General features: G+C 41.7%; 1 protein-coding gene across 1 annotated transcript in view; it reads right to left on the bottom strand.

The window, feature by feature from the left end:
• Window positions 1-16,318, bottom strand: part of LOC126281215 (katanin-interacting protein-like) — a 288,539-nt gene that overhangs the window by 17,027 nt on the left and 255,194 nt on the right. Inside the window, exon 13 of the mRNA XM_049979962.1 lies at window positions 4,477-4,578. Within this exon, the coding sequence (XP_049835919.1) occupies window positions 4,477-4,578 (102 nt within the window). The remainder of the gene's footprint in view (window positions 1-4,476; window positions 4,579-16,318) is intronic.

Here is a 16,318-nt window from a genome sequence, read left to right as displayed (position 1 = left end):
TACAAAAATGCCACGCCCAAAAACAACAATCTTAATAAAACTGTTAACAATAAAAGCGAATGGCATGTACAGTGCACAGAACTAGCTGACTTTCGCAGTCAGAATAAATATTCCTTATGTCAAAATTAAAAAAAAAAAAATTGCACCAATTTGGAGGACAGAGAGATATGGGTAATACTTGGCTGGCCTGGGGGAAGGCACACAATGAATGATGCTGGATATTGATCTGGAGGAGAGTATAATATTAGTATAATTGGTTAGAAAAACTACAGTTAAGTAGTATTGGTGCTACTGGTACAGTGATTTTGCTAGTGAGTACAGATTTTTTATTTGTTCTATTTGAGGAAGACAAGTTTACCACCCACAACAAAGACTTCCTCTTTCTGGTTAGCATCAGGCTGTGAAGGGGATACTGCGAGAAATAATTAGTGATGATTATGGCTCTATCCAGTACTAAGACTGAAGGCCACCATTGGAACTAAGGCCCAGACCAAGGCTTGAAGACAATAAGCAGGTTCAGATGGATGTAGATTGCAGTGGTTATGCAGAGATGAAGAAGGTTGCACAGGACAGATTAATATGCAAACAAATAATAAGACTGAAGAGCAATATAAGAACTAAGGTCCATTTAAAGAAATAAACTGTAATTAGTAAGTTTAATAACTGATGGCATTCAGCAATGTGGTTTAACAATATACTGTAGGAGACCAATATCTAATTGACAAAACCATTATCAAATCTTGGTCTTGTATAAAATTGCAAAGTAGGTCTAAGGCTTCCATTCTGTCCCTTGCTGACCAGTCTGGTGTGGCAGTTGAAGATAGCAAAACGAAAGCTGAAGTTATAAATTTCACATTTAAGAAATCGTTTACACAAGAGAATCATACAAACATAAAGTCATTTGACCATCGGACAGACTCCCATATGGACAGCATAGTAATAATAATCTCTGGCATAATGAAAAAAAACTGCAAGATTTGAAAGTAAATAAAACACCAGGTCTGGATGGAATCCCAGTTCAATTTTACAAAGAGTACTATATGGCATTGGCCACTTACCTAGTTTGCATTTATCATAAATCTGTCACCCAGCACAAAGTCCCAAGCGACTGGAAAAAAGGGACTGATGACTCCAGTATATAAGAACGGTAAAAGAACAGACCTGCAAAATTGCAGACCAATATCCCTAACTCCTGTTTGCACCAGAATCCTTGAACATATTCTCAGTTTGAGTATAATAAATTTTCTTGACACTGACAAGTTTATGTCCACAAATCAGCATGGTTTTAGAAAGCATTGCCTGTGTGAAACTCAGCTTCCCCCTTTTTTAAATGATATACTGCAAACTACTGATGAAAGTCGACCCCGATAGCTGAGTGGTAAGTGCGGCAGATTGTCATGCCAAGGAGCCTGGGTTCAATTCCCGGTTGGGTCGGAGATTTTCTCCACTCAAGGACTGGGTGTTGTGTTGTCTTCATTATCATTTCATCATCAGCAGTGAAAGGCAATGGGAAACCACCACTGGAATCACTTCCCAAGACGCTCATGCGGTGGACCTCTCTGACGAGGTTTTTATTGATGAGGGGCAACAGGTAGATTCAATACATCTATATTTCCAGAGAGCATTTGACATGGTGCGCCATTGCAGGCTGTTAATGAAGGTAGGAGCATATGGAGTATGTTCACATCTGCTTCTTAAGTAATCAAGTGCAGTATGATGTCCTTGATGGCGAGTGTTCATCACAGACAATGATGGTGAGTGCTCATCAGAGACAAGAGAATTGTCAGGAGTGTCCCAGGAAAGAGAGATAGGACCACTGTTGTTCTCTATATACAAAAATTATTTGGCAGATAGGGTGGACAGCAATCTGCAGTTGTTTTTTGATGATGCTGTAGGAAGATCTGAGATGACTTAGACAAAATTTCCAGTTGTTGTGATGAACTGCATCTAGCCCTAAATGTGGAAAAATTTAAGTAAATGCAGAAGTGTAGGAAGATCAAAACTGTAATGTATGGATACAGTATTACTAGTGTCCTGCTTGACACAGTCAAGTTGTTTAAATATCTGGGAGTAACACTGCAAAGCGATAGGAGATGGAACGAGCATGTGAGAATTATGGTAGGGAAGGCGAATGGTCAACTTTGGTTTATTGGGAGAGTTTTAGGAAAGAGTGGTTCACCTGTAAATGTGACTGCATATAGGATGCTGGTGTGACATATTCTTGAGTACCGCTCGAGTGTTTGGGATCTGTACCAGGTCGGATTGAAGGAAGACATTGAAGTAATTCACAGGTGAGGGGCTACATTTGTTACCTGTAGGTCTGAACAAAACGTAAGTGTTACAGAGCTACTTCAGGAACTCAAATGGGAGCCCCTGGTGGGAAGTAGACATTCCTTTTGAGAAACACTATTGAGAATATTTAGAGAACTGGTATCTGAAACTGACTGCCGAACAATTCTACTGCCATCAACATACATCGTTCGTAAAGACCACGAAGATACAAGAAATTAGGGCTCAGAGACATATAGACAGTCATTTTTCCCTCGGTCTGTTTGTGAGTGGAACAGGAAAGGATTCCCTCAGGCTATTTGTGAGTGGAACAGGAAAGAAAATGACAAATAGTGGTACAGGGTACCCTTCACTATGCACTGTTCAGTGGCTTGCAGAGTATCTTTATAGCTGTAGATGTAGATCACATTCAATACTGAAATGAATATGTAAACTATGATTTACTGATGCTGATTTTTGGTAATATCAGATGACTGTTTAATGATAATGGTTTAGCAAGAAATTTTAAGCTCCTTCAATTTCTTCCTTACATAATGATAATAATCACATTTGCAAGTATATCTCTATTCTAATCTAATCCTCTAAGTTCATGGCAACACCACACTCCCTGCTTAAATTAATGTATGTTTACCTACAAACTTTTTACAACATCAGCTCTCATGTATAAATCAAGGCAGTGTAGTCATATTTGATTTTAACGTATCATATAATGGATGATACAACAAGAAATACTACACACTGCAGCTACTAGCTTCAGACTCATATCTTACTTTCATTATAGTATACAATTTTTATCACTAGACACATATTATTGACAATAGCTATCTTGTGCATTTATTTTCATAAACCTAAAATACGAGGGCTATCCACAAAGTACATTACGTTTTGGAATTAAAAATAAATAAAGTATTGGAATTTTTTTATTATATACAGATGAAAGCCACACTTCAATACTACTTTTATACATAGTTGCTATTTAAATTAAGGCACTTATTGTAGCGATGGACAAGCTTGGAATTCCCTTCGTCCTAAAATTTGGCCGCCTGCGCCTTCAACCACGTGGTTAACTCTTCTTGAAGCTGTGCGTCGTCATCAAAACGCTTCATAGCCTACCACTTCTTCATTGCTGGCAATAAGTGGAAGTTGCTCGGTGCCAGGTCAGGACTGTATGACAGATGAGTAAACAACTCTCACTTAAAATATTTGAGAGCTTCACGAGTGGCATTTGCCGTGTGGGCCCGGGCGTTGTCGTGAATCAGCAAGATCTTTGAGCCCAACTTTCCCCTGCGCTTGTTTTGTATTGCTCTTCTGAGGTTGTGCAGAGTTTGGCAATACCTTTGAGAGTTTATTGCAGTGCCTTTTTCCAGGTAATTCACAAAAATCGTATTTCTACCGGGTTACTGATTAACCACGTGGTTGAAGGCGCAGGCAGCCGAATTTTACGACGAAGGAATTTCCAAGTTCATCTATCGCTATGATAAGTGCCTTAATTTAAATGGCAACTATGTAGAAAAGTAGTATTTAAGTGTGGCTTTCATCTGTATATAATTTAAAAAGTTTCCAATACTTTATTTATTTTTCATTCCAAAACGTAATGTACTTTGTGGATAGCCCTCGTACAAATGAAGATGCAACTAGAGAGGATATACTATATACTGAATGGCAACACCAAGAAAAGTCTTAGTGCTGAATATATATTTAAGTGACAGGAAGTCTTTTTTGTTGATATTTGTATGGAGTGTGGGCTTGTATGGAAGTGAAACATAGATGATATACAGTACAAAAAGGAGAAAATATAAGTTTTTGAAATGTATACTGAAGACCAAATGGGCAGATTGAATAACTAATAAAGTGACCTGTGAGAAAAGAAATTTATGGCACAAGTTGACTGAAAGAATGTATCAGTTGACAGAACACATCCTGAGACATCAAGGAATCATTACTTTGGTAATGGAAGGTAGTGAAGGGGATAAAAATTGCAGACAGAAACTAAAGAATGACTAAAACAAGCAGGTTCAAATGTATGCAACTTGTAATAAATATGATGAGATGAAGAGGCTTGCACAGTACAGATTAACACGGAGTGATGCCTCAAACAACCACCGTTAATAACAAAAATCTACAGTGTACTTCATGAAGCAGCCAAAAGTGGTGATAATAAAAAAATTATATTTCTAAATTGCTTACCCCAAATTCCTTAACTCCCCTGCTAGGAGTCTTAGCATAGTTCCACAGTTTCATCATGGAAACCTTCACTGGGTAATCAAATACTATATATACCCTGTTCAGCTGGAGGAAAATATAAAAAAAAGTTAGTTTTCAGGAGTCTCAAAACTGAGAACAGTAAAAAATGTGCAACTAAGATGACAAAAATGCTGTGCAGGCAACAGACAAAGGGAAAAATTAGCATAAACTGCTGAATGTAATTTTTATTACATCCATTATTATTCATTAAGTATTGATACTGGTTAACTTTATTATAAGAAATTCAGGAAAAAAGTAAATAGCAAACGGTACTCTCTATGGTGACTTGCACACACCTGTGTATCTGTCTCACTCTAACCTTAGCAAAGATACAATTTTTTTATATAATCTAATGAGTGAAGGCATTGACCAGAATGTAACAACTATAGCAAAAATATTCAAGCTTCAAAGAAGACAGTGGGTCATCATGCAGCAACAGGATTTTTAGTGAAATTTATCAAAAATTATTACATGTTTAACTGCTTATTGGTGCTTTCTAAATTTTTTAAAAATCACAGTACATTCAGTTCTATTAAAAAGTGATAACAGCATCAATGATAGATGAGACAAATGGAGACAAGGTAATGCACACTCTATTGCAGATAGAAGTTTTAATCTAGGAGAAGCATACACACAGCAATCAATTAAGTGCAGCAGGGCAGTGCTGTCACACAATTATACACCGTATTCTACAGAGTATAAGATGCTATGGACTATAAGATGCACCTTAATTTTTTAGCAACTTTTTTAAGTAACGTCTTTAGCATTTTTATTATTAGGTTGCCAAGCCAAAGTATAAAAAGTTCTTGGTTAATAAAACCAAACTGGCCTTTAAAAGACCTGAAAACTATCATCTGAATTTTGTTCTTCTTCTTTTTCTTCTTGTTCTTCCTCTTCATCATTAGTGTTGTCCTCTTCATAGATAAGATGGTCTTCACTGTCATTGGGAGTGTTACTTATGCCACACTTCTTGAAAGATTTAACAGTAATGCCTTCTCTCACTCTAGCCTGTGAATGTTTATCCACTGGCACATTTTTTTGATTGTAGGTCATTTTAAAGTTCCCTTCGGCATGAACTGTTCCATTCCTCACTCATAAACACTGTAAATGGTTTATTTATTGAGACATTAAGATGTGCAATTGTGAAGTAAGTCCCCACAGAATAACAGCAAGATCTGTATCTCCCTGTCTCAATTTCTCTTTTACTGAATTTTTCAAATGACTACTAAATTGATGTGGCACAAGAAGAGAACTCTTATTCAATAAAGCACCTTTCCTTCTCAAAGCACCTTTCCTTCTCACCCACACTCTGTCAATCAATAATTTCGAAACACCTTTGTCCATCCAACCCTTGACATGTATGTGAACTACAGCACCTAGCAATATCTCAAAAGGTTTTGGCATTGTTTTGCACTTGAAAACAATCATTGGATTTAGTACCATCAGCACAACATGAAAGGATAACAGTGTAGCACATTTTTTCATGTCCACTTTTTTTTATAGTTACAGTTTTAGCATATTTTATGGCAACAGTTCTGTTACTCAGCAAATCAAATGTCAGAGGAGTTTGACCATATTACTATTTGGCTTAGTTTTACACAGGTTTTCTTTTGATGTTGAATAATAAGGTGATGGAAAGGTAATATTTTCTCGTCATGCTCTTGCAGCATTTTCCGTGGCATTTTCTGAGATATTTTGGTTTTAGTTCACATAATAAGCCCATGACGCTTCATAAACCAGTAGCACCAATCAACTACAACCTTAAAGTCTGTTAAGTTCAACTATAGCATTAGCTTAAGAGCGTGTATTTGATTCATTTTTGTATTTATTCCAATGCCACTTTGACAGGTGCCCTTGAATCCATTTCAATACATTATCGCCTAGTTTCGGCCGTTTTGCATTTAGTCCTCTATTTGCACATTTAGTCTTCCGCTTTTTTCAGTTCTTCTTTACTAACATGCCAATCACAAATTATTTTTTCCTGTTGGTGGAGGACTGGAAGGCCACTCTGCTGCTCGTTTCCATGTTCTTCTGCATGTGCTATTCCTTTCAATTTAGAGTTTGCATCATATGAATATCTTTTATTTTTTTTTCCCCAGTATGAAACAAGCTACTAACAAAAATATTGTACTGCTACTGATAACACAAATCATCTTCAATTCAAGCTCACTGGAACCATAGACTACATGATGCATCATAGGCTAGACAGTCTTCTGGGTTTGTGATGGCAAGAAGGAAGGGAGACAGTCTTAGCAAAGTTGTGAATGTGTAAAACGTAGGTTCATCGCATTGTTACACTGCTACAGCCAGTTAATTCAATGCTGTCTGCTAGAGGTAGGCTTCCTGGCAGCCCTGAATATTGGAGGCAGTTTTTCAAAGAAAAAAGTCTGTCTTATAGCCCATATGGTATGTGGGGCACAACTGAAATATTAGGTTGCTGCATAAGTTTGAAGTGTTTCTGTTTCACACATTGGTATTCTGGTTGCTATGGGTTTATGTATCAATCGTTATTTTTTATTTGTAGTTCACTGTTGCTATTTGAGTTTGCATATTGTAATTTTTTCATTTGGAGATAGTAGCTGCAGCTGTGGGCACAATAAAATGGAGTGCCAAGTGCAGTAATCAGAACAGTTCCAAAATATTCTTCTGTTCAACAGTGGAGGCAGTCAGAAAAATTCGCGCCATGTAGGCAGACTGTCTTGTACATTTGGTTCTCTGCAACTTGAAGCAATTGTAAATTTGTCATATTAATAATCATGTATTTTATGTATTTACAAGTAGACTGATACACACTACATTATTATTCCGTATACTGTCTGTTCTTGCATCTGATTGCTCCTGCCTGACATTAAAATAAACATGTACAATGAAGCACGCACATTTCACATCATCAAATCCAAAATTTGATTGACCAGTAACATTCACAGAAGGCTCATTACAATCACTAATCAAGTGAACGATATGTGACAGCTCCTGTGGTACACAAAACTTGTCTACTATGAAGTACGATGGTCTGATGTTATGGACATAATCTTAATCTATGCAAAATGTATGAGGATTTGCTTAATTGTAACAAATGTATATTTTTTGCACTGTGACAGTAAACAAGTTTAAGAAACAATTCCTTTGTAAGCATTTCTGTAGACTTCCTTAACCATGATCACGTCATGTATATGATTACAATAAGCTGTAAATGTCATTTCATCTACACACTGAATAACTGACTCTTAAGGAATGTTGTTTTAAAAGGTGAGACTTAACCACCTTCAATATGCTGTCAGGATATCTACGAGGCGTGTTTTTTAAGTAAGTAACATTTCGAAATTACAAAAAGACGTGCTAAGATATCTCAATAATTTTATTTTTACATGAAAGCCTGTACCTTAATCTACGCACTGACGCAGTCTGACTTTTCCTTGTTTATGTTGTGTACTGAGTGTTTAAGATGCCTCTGATAACCGTGAGTCCCACCGACTGTGGAGTATGGGCTGTTATAAGATTTCTTAGTGCTCAAGGCCTAAAAGCGATTGATATTCATTGTGAGATCTGTGCAGTTTATGGAGAAAATTTCATGAGTGATGGAATGGTAAGAAAGTGGGTGAGAGCATTTAAAGATGGCCGCACAAATGTGCATGATGAACAATGGAGTGGGCGTCCTATGGTCGTTAATGAAAGTTTGGTGCAGGAAATGAACAATAAGGTGAGAGAAAACAGACACTTCACGAGTTCCTCCTTGCAGGATGACTTTCCTAATGTTTCTCATAGTGTTTTGTATGGCATTATGACCGAGCACTTGAATTACCGAAAATTGTGCGCATGTTGGGTACCGAAAATGTTGATGGATGTACACAAAACCAAACATTTAGACAGTGCATGGACTTTCATTGAGCGGTACCACGATGACGGTGATGATTTCTTAAGCCAAATTGTTATAGGCGATGGAAAATTCCTGGCATGAACCTAAGGTAACTTGCCACCCACCTGCCCTACCCAATAGTGTGTGGCCCCACATCTACTAGTTGTGTGCTGTTTCTCACGCCCTAGTCTATGAAATCGCACGCCCAGCCGTCTTGCCACCTGCCTCCTCTACTTGCACCCCTAGCTTGACCACAGATGGCTACCCAAACTCCCACAAGCCGCTTATCCCCAAACTCCTCCCCACCTCCTGCCTCTCTCCACCCCTCACCCCACCACACCTTACATTCCCACCTCACCTCAGTAAATTCACCATAGACCAGGAAAGAGCTGGCAGTCAACTGAGCACAATCAAGTTTGCCAGAAGTTTCCTAAAAAGAGATTCCGTGATTTCCAGACAAGTTTTAGCATTTTCCCCTGACAAGTTTTGAGATCTCTAGGGTAAGTAAAGATATAAGTTGACAAAAAAATGTAAGGACTTCTGTGTTTCTCTCCCGTTCTGTTTTGTACTGTTTTAGGGTGCAAAAACAACTAGGATCATATGCACCCATGTCAAAACTGTGAAACATAATGTAAAGCGAGGAGTTAAAAATGACTACATGTTAATCCACAATGACAGAAGAGAAGACAGCTAAAAACAGGGATGTGAAGAAAGGTCTATTACATATGCAATAGAAAAATGGAAGGCCAGAACTAAAAATTAAATGGCCTTTGCCATATTGATATGATGGATATAAAGTAAAATGCCGATAACACAGAAGGCAAATGTGAACAGGAATGTAACTAGTCAAAAAAAAAAAAAAAAAAAAGGGTATTTCGTCAGGATACGACAAACAGTTAAAAGTTGGATGCAATGTGCACAAAGTGGTAGGGGAGCACCACTTACCAAATGACAATGGCTAAAAAGGCAGTGCCCAATACACAACCTAGTTATAATGACCTCCTCATGGCGAAAGGGGCGAGATGAGGTCATCCAAGCCACTGGGAGAGAGGCTTAATAACACAGAGCTTACTCCCTACTCCCTTGAAGGGAGGACTAGTGGCGACGGCAAAGCCACACCACCTCCTGACAGATGGTAACATAAAGTTTATCAGAGGGAATGTAAGAACTAGTGGGCTGAGGTAAAGGACTGCAGCCTTTGCAGCAGTGTCAGCAGCCTCATTTCCTGGCAGACTGACATGACCAGGAACCTACATAAACATCACAGAAGCTCCATCAAAAGTGAGCAAGTGCAAGCTTTCCTGGACCTGTAGCATTAATTGACAGATGGTATACAGTGCATAGAGGATTTGCAGGGCACTGAAAGTCTGAGCAGATGACACAATTCAAATGCTTGTGTCGCCGGATGTACTTCATGGCTTGATATAGGGTGAAGAGCTCTGCTGTAAATACTGAAAAATGTGCCATATGTCGATACCAAAAAATGTCAGTGCCAACAATGAAGGCACACCATACACCATGGTAAGTCTGAGAGCCATCAGTGTACACAAAGGTTCTTTCACAAAATTCCGTGTGAAGGTTGTGAAACTGAAAGCGATACAGCAAGGCCGGTGTAGTGTCCTTAGGAAGTGAATGAAGGCCAAGGTGAACATGGGCCACAACATGAAGCAAAGGTGGTGATGGGTTCACACGCCACCAGGAAAGTTGCAGAAAGCATGAAGTTAATCTGCTGGAGCAAGAGCTGAAATCGAACTCCAGGAGGTGACAGAGATGTGGGATGCACCTCATACTGGCAATCAAAGGAGTCATCGAAGAAGAAGGCACAGGATTGATGGCCACGCATAGCAGACAAACGGTGTGCATATCTGCTGAGGAGGAAGTAATGGTGGTAGGACAGTGGTAGTTCGACAGCTTCTGCATACAGACTCTCAACTGGGCTAACATAAAAGGCACCAGTGGCCAATTGGATGCCATGAAGGTGGCTAGTATTGAGACAGCCTAGGAGGGAAGGATGTGGAAATGCATAAACAAGCACCCATAGTCTAGTTTCAAACGGACAAGGGATCGGTACAAATGTTGGAGGGTGGTTCCATCTGCACCCCAGGAGGACTAAGAAAGTTTCCTATTGAGCAGGATCTCCACGAATTTCATAGTTTCAATGAACGGAAGAGCAACAGGCCCAAGATGTAAAGATGGTGGGAGAAACCAATTGCACCACCAGAAATTCATACAAACAGTTTTGTCAGTGGAAAAACGAAAGCCATTGTTCATGCACCATGAGTAAAGATGATTGAGACATCACTCCAGATGCTGTTCAATGAGACAGGTCCATGAAGAACTGCAATAGATGGCAAAATCGTCAACAAAAAGGGAGCCGAAGATGCCCGGTGTGAGACAGGCCATTATAGGGTTAGTGGTGATAGCAAAGAGGGTGACACTCAGGAAGGAACCTAGAGGCACACTGTTTTCCTGGATAAAGGTGTCCAGCAAGGCAGAACCCACACATACTTTGAAAACTCAGTCTTTTAAAAATTCATCAAGGAAACAGGGCAGGTGGCCACAGAAGCCCCACATGTAGAGTTATGGAGAATACCAGTCCTCCAGCAGGTGTTGTAGGCTTTCTCCAAATCGAAAAACACAGCCACGGTCTGGGATTTCCACAGAAAACCATTCGTGACTTGGGTGGACAAAGTGATGAGATGGTCAAGTGCAGAACGCTATGCTCAAAATCCATACTGTGCAGTGGTTAGTAAATTGTGAGACTTGAAGCACCAAACCAGCTGGGCATGAACCATACGTTCCATCACCTTGCAAACACAGCTGGTGAGAGACATGGAGCGGTAGTTAGAAGGAAGGTGTTTGTCCTTACCGGGCTTAGGTATGGGTATGATAGTGGCTTTACACCAGCATCTGGGAAACTTGCTCTCTGCCCAGGTGTGGTTGTACACATTAAGCAGAAAGTGCTCGCCCACAAGACAAAAGTACTGCAAGTTCTGAATATGAACAGCATCTGGCCTCAGGTCAGAGGATCTGGATGAAGTGAGAGCATGATCTAGTTCCCTTGTAGTAATGGTATGCATTGCAACACTCATGATTCTGAGAAGAGAGCCTCCTCCACTCATTTCCAATGGAGGAAGGGGGCTGATAATGGGAGGAGGTCAAAATTTCTGCAAAATGGCGGTCCAGGGTGCTGGAGACAGTAGCAGGGCCCATGATGACATCATCTGCTACTATCAGGGCAGAAACTGGGGAATGGATCTTGGTCGCACAAAGCCGTTGGAGGTTGGCCCACACGACGGTAGAGGGGGTGGAACTGTTAAATGAACAAGCAAATGAAATCCAGCTAGCTTTTATGTTAACCCGAAGAGTGTGACAACACTGTACATGCATGTGTTTACAATGAATCCAGGTTGCTATTATAGGATAATATTTAACAACACAATGAGCACATCTCCAAGTGCAAATTGCATCACAACATATCTCAGTTTCCCCAGGGACTTGGAGATGGCATGGTAAGAGAAAGTGCAAGGAATGGAACGTTCTGCGGCATTAAGGGTAATGTTTGTAAGATATTCCACCTTGTCATAACAACTGGGGAAATCGTGTTCATCAAAGGTCACCAGGTAAGAGTAAAGCCTCCAGCTGGCCTTAGTAAGCTACGATCTGGGTGTGCACAGAGGTGGGATAGGAGTCAGTAAACAGATACCACATGGGAAATAGTCGCTCGAGTAGGTGTCAGAAGGAATGGACTACTGAAAACAATGGGCAAGATGGGCAGTGCAGAAAGATAGGTCCAAATGGGAATAGGTGTAAGAGGAGTCTGAAAGAAACATGGGTGCTCCTGTGTTAACACAGAAAAGGTCAAGTTGATTAAGAAGGTCAGCCAAGAGGGCACCTCTCAGACAGGTTCTGGGAGGATCCCAAATGAGATGGGGCACATTAAAGTCAACGAGCAGCAGAAATGGGTGAGGTAGCTGCGTAATAAGCTGGAGGAAGTCGAGCCTGATGACATCGAATGATGGATGGATGTAAATGGTACAAAGGGAAAATGTTCATAGAGGAAGGAAAAGGCGAACTGCAACAGTTTGAAGCCAGGCAGACAGGGACCTGTGTTGACTATGAACATCATCCCACATGAGTAGCATGACTACCCCATGAGATGAAATGCTGACCTTGGGCGGAAGGTCAAAACGGACCAGGAAGAAATGCAAAAGCTCAAATTGGTCGTGAGAAGGAAATTTTGTTTCCTGAAGGCAGAGTACAAGTGGATGCTGCGATTCTAAAAGTAGCCATAAATCCTCTTTGTTGGATCAAAGGCCATGAACATTTCATTGGAAGAGAGTCATGATGAGGAAAAACTGAAGTGATGTCGACTTCCGACTGCCAGCCTGTGAAGACTCACTGCTACAGGGCACTGAGGCAGGAGGATCCTGCTCCATGAGGTCCACAGAAGAGTCGCCTTTCTTCTGCTGTCAGTCTGCGGAGTCCACTGCAGAAAAACAGTTGGTGATGTGCACTGACAACACAGAGGCCAGCTGGGCAAAGGTACCATATGGCGACACCTTTGAGGACGATCTTCGAGTAGGTGAAGTAGAAGACCATTTGCCTTTGTCGGACTTCTTCGAGTCTTTCTCGTTATCAGATGATGACTCAGGTGATGGTTGGGTGGAAGGTCATAGGAAGTCTTCACAGGAGCATTCCTTCAGTTCTTTTCAGCCTGCCGGTTGTGGAGCTGGTGCCTTCACTCCATGAGGCAAGGGTTTGATAGCTTGTTGCACAGCTGGATGAGGGGACAGAGATGCTAGCATAACAATGGGCGATTTCACAACCTCAGAGCTGAATTTGAGGTCGCATGTCTGAGTGGCTATGTCCTTCATGGAGTGAGATGTAGCAAGAACAGTACTGTAAGTGCCAGACGGTAGAATGCAGGGTTTGCAACAAGCCAATAACTTGCAAGTGACTGGGTAAGGAACTTTTTCCTTTACCTGGATCTCCTTGACAGCCTGCTCATCGAGATATGTGGGACAATCTTGAGAGGATGCACCATAGGTGCCATTGCATTTGATACAGCAGGGAGAAGGGGGTGTACAATCACCCTCGTGCACATCCCTGCCACAGGTTACACATTTGGCCGAGTGTCAACAAGACATTCAAGTGTGGTTGAAATTGTGACACTGGTGGTTACACATTGGGTTTGGAATGTACAGTCCGACTGCAGGAACCTCATAACATGCTCTGAGTGTGGACAGTAGCACCACTCTATCAAAGGTGAGAAAAAGTGTGTATGTGTGGGCACTAAAGAGACATCTACCTTTTTCATTGCCCGATGGACAGAAATGACACCCTGATCAGAGAGGTATGTTCGGTCCTCAGTCAGACTGTTGAGCAGCCTAGTGTTTATGACACCATGGGAAGAATTAAGAGTTTGATGGGCCTTGACATGAACAAGGATAGCCGTAGAGAAAAGACACAGGAAGTACTTGTTGTCTCTGAGAACCAGAAGTAGTCTCCAAAGCAAAGTGCCATTCCATAAATGAGAGCACGATTTTACAGGGCCAGAAAATGCAATAACACCTTTCTGAATAATAAACGGATTTACCATTGCGGAAGACTGACTGTCTTCAGTACGTGAAACCACGAGTAACTGTGGTGCACCTGGGAGGGTATTTGAACGTGGTGCAGCTGGGAGGGTCTTTGAATCATTAGCCTAATTCTGTTTATGTTTTGTAGACGCTGTTTGCGAAGATGATTGGCTCATTGCAAGAAAATCCCCCATGATTGCCAGCACCTCCGATGGCATGCTCCTTCCAACTGGGGTCCTCCTTTACAAGGGGGCACAACCACCTTAGGTGATTGCTCACACCTCAGGTCACACCTCCTGAACACCGGACAGAGGGACCAATCGGCAGTTTCGGAAGGTAGCAGCTCAGGCAATCACCCCTCCCAGGGCCTGGCCTTGTAAAGGGACACCATCCTCTAGCATTACTTTTCCTCACGAGAAGTAATTGATAACAAAAGTAATTAGAATTTTTTAATCAGGTTAATATTATCTCAGCTGTTTTTCTAAAAGAATTTCATATGATTTTGTACATGATGTCATATATTTCAGGCTATAATCCATAAAACGAATTACTTTATTTTCGTTTTGATAATAGGTATGTACTAGCTCGGCATGTACAGTTAAAATAAATCTTTTTTTGAAATATTTGAAATTAGGAAATATCTGGCACACTTAAAATTCCTATTATTAATTGCACAATTTGACGATATTTATTATGCTTACTTCCGGGTTCATTTATAAAATAATAATGTAAATTGGTAGACATTCATTTGTCAAGAAAATTTGTAAACTCCTTGGAATATTGTTAGTACGAATGGATTAGTAGTGGGCATGCCTCTGATGTGATTGGAAGTGTTTATATTTTTGTCAAATAACAATGTAATTTTCGGTTTTGATGAAATAGAAATTTTAAAGACGGTTGACACAGAAAAAAGAGAAAGAATAAAAATTACAGAAACAGAAATTACTGCTCAGACAATATTTCAGCATTATTTATGTCAATTGGAACCATGAGAAACTGCACTCCTGGAAATTGAAATAAGAACACCGTGAATTCATTGTCCCAGGAAGGGGAAACTTTATTGACACATTCCTGGGGTCAGATACATCACATGATCACACTGACAGAACCACAGGCACATAGACACAGGCAACAGAGCATGCACAATGTCGGCACTAGTACAGTGTATATCCACCTTTCGCAGCAATGCAGACTGCTATTCTCCCATGGAGACGATCGTAGAGATGCTGGATGTAGTCCTATGGAACGGCTTGCCATGCCATTTCCACCTGGCGCCTCAGTTGGACCAGCGTTCGTGCTGGACGTGCAGACTGCGTGAGACGACGCTTCATCCAGTCCCAAACATGCTCAATGGGGGACAGATCCGGAGATCTTGCTGGCCAGGGTAGTTGACTTACACCTTCTAGAGCACGTTGGGTGGCACGGGATACATGCGGACGTGCCTTGTCCTGTTGGAACAGCAAGTTCCCTTGCCGGTCTAGGAATGGTAGAACGATGGATTCGATGACGGTTTGGATGTACCGTGCACTATTCAGTGTCCCCTCGACGATCACCAGAGGTGTACGGCCAGTGTAGGAGATCGCTCCCCACACCATGATGCCGGGTGTTGGCCGTGTGCCTCGGTTGTATGCAGTCCTGATTGTTGCGCTCACCTGCACGGCGCCAAACACGCATACGACCATCATTGACACCAAGGCAGAAGCGAATCTCATCGCTGAAGACGACACGTCTGCATTTGTCCCTCCATTCAAGCCTGTCGTGACACCACTGGAGGCGGGCTGCACGATGTTGGGGCGTGAGCGGAAGACGACCTAACGGTGTGTGGGACCGTAGCCCAGCTTCATGGAGACGGTTGCGAATGGTCCTCGCCGATACCCCAGGAGCAACAGTGTCCCTAATTTGCTGGGAAGTGGTGGTGCGGTCCCCTACGGCACTGCGTAGGATCCTACGGTCTTGGCGTGCATCCGTGCGTCGCTGCGGTCCGGTCCCAGGTCGACGGGCACGTGCACCTTCCGCCAACCACTGGCGACAACATCGATGTACTGTGGAGACCTCACGCCCCACGTGTTGAGCAATTCGGCGGTACATCCACCCGGCCTCCCGCATGCCCACTATACACCCTCGCTCAAAGTCCGTCAACTGCACATACGGTTCACGTCCACGCTGTCGCGGCATGCTACCAGTGTTAAAGACTGCGATGGAGCTCCGTATGCCACGGCAAACTGGCTGACACTGACGGCGGCGGTGCACAAATGGTGCGCAGCTAGCGCCATTCGACGGCCAACACCGCGGTTCCTGGTGTGTCCGCTGTGCCGTGTGTGTGATCATTGCTTGTACAGCCCTCTCG

Source organism: Schistocerca gregaria, chromosome 7 (genome assembly GCF_023897955.1).
Source record: "Schistocerca gregaria isolate iqSchGreg1 chromosome 7, iqSchGreg1.2, whole genome shotgun sequence".
Classification (NCBI taxonomy): Eukaryota; Metazoa; Arthropoda; class Insecta; order Orthoptera; family Acrididae; genus Schistocerca; species Schistocerca gregaria.
Note: the sequence above shows the minus strand (reverse complement) of the source record. Positions and strands in the feature narration are given on the sequence as shown.